This window comes from Octodon degus, unplaced genomic scaffold, assembly GCF_000260255.1.
Source record: "Octodon degus isolate 3935 unplaced genomic scaffold, OctDeg1.0 scaffold00137, whole genome shotgun sequence".
Classification (NCBI taxonomy): Eukaryota; Metazoa; Chordata; class Mammalia; order Rodentia; family Octodontidae; genus Octodon; species Octodon degus.
The window spans coordinates 7,141,059-7,146,646 of NW_004524713.1; the positions used below are offsets into that span (position 1 = coordinate 7,141,059).

At 55.5% G+C, this 5,588-nt stretch overlaps 1 protein-coding gene across 4 annotated transcripts in view; it reads right to left on the reverse strand.

Annotated features, from left to right (window-relative positions):
• Lhx6 (LIM homeobox 6) overlaps positions 1-5,582 on the reverse strand; it is a 24,159-nt gene extending 18,577 nt beyond the window's left edge. For 3 of the 4 annotated variants that reach the window (XM_023701600.1, XM_004641490.2, XM_004641491.2), the window contains exons 1-4: positions 5,459-5,582; positions 4,215-4,286; positions 3,653-3,835; positions 3,191-3,312 (exon numbers count right to left, since the gene is read on the reverse strand). In XM_023701600.1, the coding sequence (XP_023557368.1) occupies positions 3,191-3,312; positions 3,653-3,835; positions 4,215-4,286; positions 5,459-5,542 (461 nt within the window). In that variant the 5' untranslated portion in view covers positions 5,543-5,582. The remainder of the gene's footprint in view (positions 1-3,190; positions 3,313-3,652; positions 3,836-4,214; positions 4,287-5,458) is intronic. The other variant, XM_023701601.1, reaches the window with a different exon arrangement.
• Positions 5,583-5,588: the final 6 nt, after the last annotated feature.

Consider the following 5,588-nt stretch of genomic DNA (forward strand, 5'->3'; position numbering starts at 1 on the left):
CACACACACACACACACACACACACACACACACGGGCCAACAGCGCACTGGCCCAAAGAGTTCCGTCCTAATCCCTAATTTCTGAGTCACCAATGTGGACTCTGCCAAAGAAGACTGAAGGAATATCCACAAGCCAGTGTTCAGGAGGGCCAAGATAGGGGACAGAATCTTGGAGAACCCAAGAGCAAAGGTTAGAGGACCATGGGGTGCCCAAGTGGCCTCTCCAGGGGGCTTTGACCCCTCTGTTCCCTCTTATTCTCCTCTACCCTGGGAAGACCTCAGCCTCTCTCTGAAGAAAGTACTCTAGTTTACATCCCACCAGACCTTGACCCCACATTCAGGAAAGAGGCCCAGAGAATCTCATGATCCCTCTGTGAGCTCCAGCTCTTGAGAGGAGATCTACATACCACAAAACACTATTCAGCCTTCTCTAGCAAGGGCTCGGTTCAGACAATAATTCTTGCTTAGCAGTCTGCTGGCTTTTTCTTTCTTTTTTGTGGGTTTTATAATTTTTGTATACAGGTGGAACTGCCAGAGATGGGTTATGACTACAAGGAGAGACCTGGCGGGAGAGAAATATTCAGAAAAGCAAAAATTCTACCCATATCCCAGAGAATGTAAGCTTTTATTTCCTCTATCTTCTTGTCTAAAACATCTGCTTCAGTTTTGCTTTGGAATCTCTTGTCACTCGAAAAGGTTGGTGTTCTTCATGAACCTGAGTCCTTGGACCTCCCCTTGTCACAAGGATGACAATGTTGGTAACTGAGGCACTGGTAGCCACTGTCACTTAAGGTGCTTATAGAGAGACATTCCCTCAGTGGCCTCTTTGGCAGCTCAAGGAAACAATCTTAGAAAAGGAAAACACAGGGCAGAGAGATACAGTGACATGCCCAAGGTCACAACCTGCCTTGCGGAGCTCAGCCTCCTGCCTCTGCCCCCAAAGGCTGCACACATCACCCTCCATCCACTGCAGTGGAACAGGGCATTAGTGGAGGCTCTGGATGATGACATCGACACCCTAGTTTTGGCTAGTCCTTCAAGGTCCAGTAAAACAGCACCAAGGAGGCTCAGTCTGGCATGGTCACAAACTGGGGCTGGAGAAGTAGGGAAGGAATTCAGGCAAGGAGCAAGCAAGGCTTCCAAGTCTATTATCACAGGGACAGCCTAGCTACCTTCCTGTTGGGTTCCTTAAGCTTCCTGGTAGCTGATGAATCCAAAAGACCTCAAAATGGAAGCTGGCTTTTTCTTTTTCCCCAACTGAAAGCAGGCTTATATCAGGGAGGTGCTAGACAGTGACTCTAACCTCCATTTCCTACTGGGCCAAATCCACAGTGAGATGGGACAGTGGGAGGAGACATTATACTCTGGTTGCACCCCCCCACAGCATCCCTCAGTGCTGGGTGGAGGGCCTTAGCAGGAATGATCCCCCAGAGGAGAGGATAGGTGTGGAGAGTGACTAGACATCAGAATCCTCTCATTCCACCTCACCCTCCCACCTTGAGATGCTCATCTAGACCTGATCCTGTTCTGACTACCTTGCACACACACACACACACACACACACACACACACACACACTCACCAAGTCTCAACATTCGCATATAGGCACCACACATTCCATGCACACACACGAACTAAAAGGCAAATGTTTGTCACTAAAACCCCACATGCTATCCACAAACGCCTGACCCTGCACTCTCCAGAACTACTCAGATGCCAGATGATACAGGCAATACAGACGCACATGCTCCTTGCACCAGGAGTCCTAGGCCACCTGGGAGAGCACTCCCACCCCCACCCCAGCTGCAGCTCTCAAGCCCATCATACAAAGGAAGAGTCTGCCACTTTAACCATGCTTCTTCCGGTTTTCTCAGAGAACCCCAGCTCCAAAAGCTTCCAACATACCCCTAGGCTCAAGGTCTCTTTCAAGGTCTCTGGAGTTTCAATGCCCAGGGAGAAGGGAACTGGCAGCATTTCGGTCCACCACCTTCCCTGACCCTCAGAGGCTCTTTTTGGGGCTGGAGTCTTCCCAGGAAGACTGCAACCATGACTTCTCCAGAGGCAAGAAGGAAAGGATGTATGTGAGTTGAGAAGGTAGACTACAGGGAAAGCAGCTTTCTCCACTTCCTGAGAAACCATTTGAGAATAAACATTCCTCCCAGGAATCAAATCTATACCATTCTTCTAAGATTCATAGGACTGACCACCATCTGGTCAGGCCTGGTTTATACTTCCGGCCAGGATAGGGCAGACTGCCTGCCGCAGAGCCCCCACCACTGCAATGACCTCGACCCATGACCGAGTCAGGCAGGGCTGCGTCGGGAGGCAAGGCGCGCACAAGTCTGAGATGCCGTGGTGCGACAGGAAGATCTACTTGGCAGTGATGGAGAGCTTTCAGGGTATGCAGGCCTGGGGCGCGAAGAGCATGGCCCCAAGGTGATCCTTGGCAGGTTGAAGGGCCTGCTTCTCCGCCTTCTCATCATAGACCCAGAAAAGGCTGAAGCTGGACAGGAAACGACGTCGGAGCTGGGACTGGAACAGGTGCTTAGGACGAGGGCAAGACCCCAGACTCGAAATGCGACACTCCTGCAGCCAAGGCGTGAACTGAGGTGGAGCCGAAGACCAAGATTGGGGATTGGAATGAACACTTGCATGTGAGCTAGGGTCTGAGATGGATGCAGCACTGGAGTTTCGGGACCAAATCAGATAGGAGCCCGGAGAAGGGCCTGGATCAGAGCTTGAGCAAGGATAGTCTGGGCTTGGCTTACGATTCCCTCAGAGACAGGACTGCAGTCCAAGAAGGTCTGCAACCAGAGCTGGAGCGCACTGGAGGTGCAGCCGAAGGACGCCTGGGATCTAAGGGGTCCCGCCAGAGTCCAGGACATCAGAACTCGACCATGGTGGCTGAGGTTAGAAATGGAGCCTGAGACACAGGCAAGACCCGAGACAGACAGAGACACGACCAAAACCCAGTGGGCCGTGGGATTGGGGAAGCAGCTCTCTCTGGAGCTCTGGGTTTGAGATGCTGAGAGGCTGTGTGCTGGGCAGGTGTGGCTCCAGGAGTGCACTTGAGACCCAAAGGCTTTGGAATCTGAGACCAGACACAGTAAAAATGCCCTGGGTATGTGCCCATGTGCCCGGGGCCGGCCTGCCTGCCACATCACTGCTGGCCTCGGGAGCTGCAGCCTACCTGAAGTAGTCCATCTTGCAGAAGATTTCCTTGTTCTTGATGTAGCAGCTATTCTGCTGCCTCAGCGATGTGCGACACACGGAGCACTCCAAACATCGTACATGCCAGATGAGGTTGTTGACCTGGGGAGGGGGCGGAGATGAGGGTCGGCTTAGCGGGAGGTTCTCTGACGCCTAGTCCCAGCCTACCCGGCCTCATTTGCAGGTAGCTGCAGAAGCTCAGGAGGTGCGCAGGACTCCCTTATGTTTCTTCAGTAATACTGAGGTTTAGGGAAATAGAAATACATGCTTCCCATTTTTTCAGACCAGACCCTGGGCACAGAGACTCTAAGGCTTGCCCAAAGCCACAAAGCCCGACAGCTGCTGAGCCAGTGTTTGGAATTACAGGAATCTGGCACCCGCGATGCTTCCCTAAGTTGCCCTGGGCTGCACCCCACACCTGCCAACACCCACCCTGACTCACCTTGAGCAGATACCGGTCCAGGATCTCAAGGCCGCAGCTGGAGCAGATGTTCTTGCCGGCAGACGGCACGGAGGAGGCGGCAGAGGGCGGTGAGCACACAGACGGTGTGCTGGGCGTACACGGGGAGGCCCGACCCTCGTCCTTGTCCAGAGCGCCTGCCAGCGCCTCGGCATCTGACTGCGCCTGCAGTGGGAAAGAGAGACAGTACAGCACTGAGCCGGGTGCCCACAGCAGCCCTGGCCTCCCAGAAGAGTCTAGCGCCCGTGCGCACTAACTGACAACGAAATCTGCCTGAGCTGTCGCGCTTTAGGCTGGAGGACTGGAGTGGAAGGGCCTGTTGGAGAGGAAGGGACGGCCCCAACTCTTAACGCGCTCGTCCCGGGTGCGGGGAGCAGTGAAAGCCCACCTTTCTGGCCGGAAAACCGAGGCTCAGAGAGAGGTGGCGCCCACACCGTGTTCCCCAGCGCACCGGGAAGCGGTTCGCGGCCAGAAAACCAGGCCAGGTGCCCCAAGCCGGACTGTTGGGGGCCCAAGGGCCGAAGGCGGAGCCGAACGGACTCACCATGGCTGGCGGCGCGGTCCCTTCAAGACAGCGGGTGGTCGCTTTGCAGCCGGACCCTGGCTGGGCCATCACCTGGGGGAGGTGGGGTAGGGAATGCAGGCGGCGGCGGCTGCGGAACTGGCTCCGCGCAGCCTGAGCCCAGCGCCTCCCTGCGCCTGTTATATAAACCGGCGCCGAACAATGAGTCCTAACTTTGTAGTGGGCATTTAAAGCCCTTCCCCACAAAAGCGGTGTCTCTCTAATGAAGCAATTTGAATTTGGATTGGATTTTTTCCCTCTCTCTCCCCCTCTCCCTGCACTTAACCCGTGGCTCTTGAAGTAATCGCTTAGTTCCCTTGCAATCCAAGCCTCCGAGGGGGGAAAAAACACGCGCACACACACAAACTACCTGCAATTAGAAATTGTCGTGAATGCCCAAGATAAGAGGTAGCCAGAGTGTCAATTCCAACTGTCAATCAGTGAGATCCATCAGGCCGCCCAAAGAATTGCAAATTTGATTTTTTAATGGTAGTAATTAAAAATCGAATTTTTTCTCTCTCCACCCACCCCCTTCCTCGCTCCCTTCTCCTGTTCTCGGCACAAAATGCAAAAAGGAGAAAAGAGAGAAAGAAAGAAAATAAAAAGGAGATGGGGGTGGTGGTAGTGGTGGTGGTGGTGGTGATTGAGAAAAATAAAACCCGGAGCGCGGAGAGCGTCGGCCAGCCCGCCCGACTCGTGCCGCGAAATTGAAAGGGCGATAGTGACTCTGATTCAGGCGCCGTTGGAGGGCCAGTCCGAGGGAGACCCGGAGCCAAAGAGAGCGAGATGGGGGTGGGGGGTGGGTTGAAACCGGACCAAAAAGAGAAGAGAGAGGCCTTCGAGAGGAGGAAAAAGCACCTCTAGCCCCTCAGCGCGCCCGGGACCGGCCCCGCGTCGGGATTCTCAGCGATGCGCCCGAACAACCCCCGGCGCATCGGCGCTATCAGCGTCTATTCAGACGGACAATACCGGCCTCGCCTCCTCTTGATTCGCCTGTGTCTTTGCTAAATCGCTTTTTGAGAAATTCCTCCAACATTTGCATAATGTGTTCCCGCTTTCCGCGACCCCCCCCCCCCGCGCTCGCGCGCGCTCGCACACTCACAGACACACACTCTTGGGCGCATCCCGCACCCCTCCTCCCCGCCGCCGCCCGCCACTCGGCCGGGCCCAGCTGGGTCGTGGCCCCCGGTTTCGGCCGCTCCCAGCTCGGCCGCTCGCTCGCTCACCTGGTCGGTGGCCGGGCCGCCTTCGGCCGGCAGCCGGCAGCCCTCGGGCAGCGCCGGGGCCGCGTTCTCATGCTTCCAGTACATGGGCCCCGGAGCGGCGGGCTCCGCGGGCGCGCAGTGCGGAGAGCCG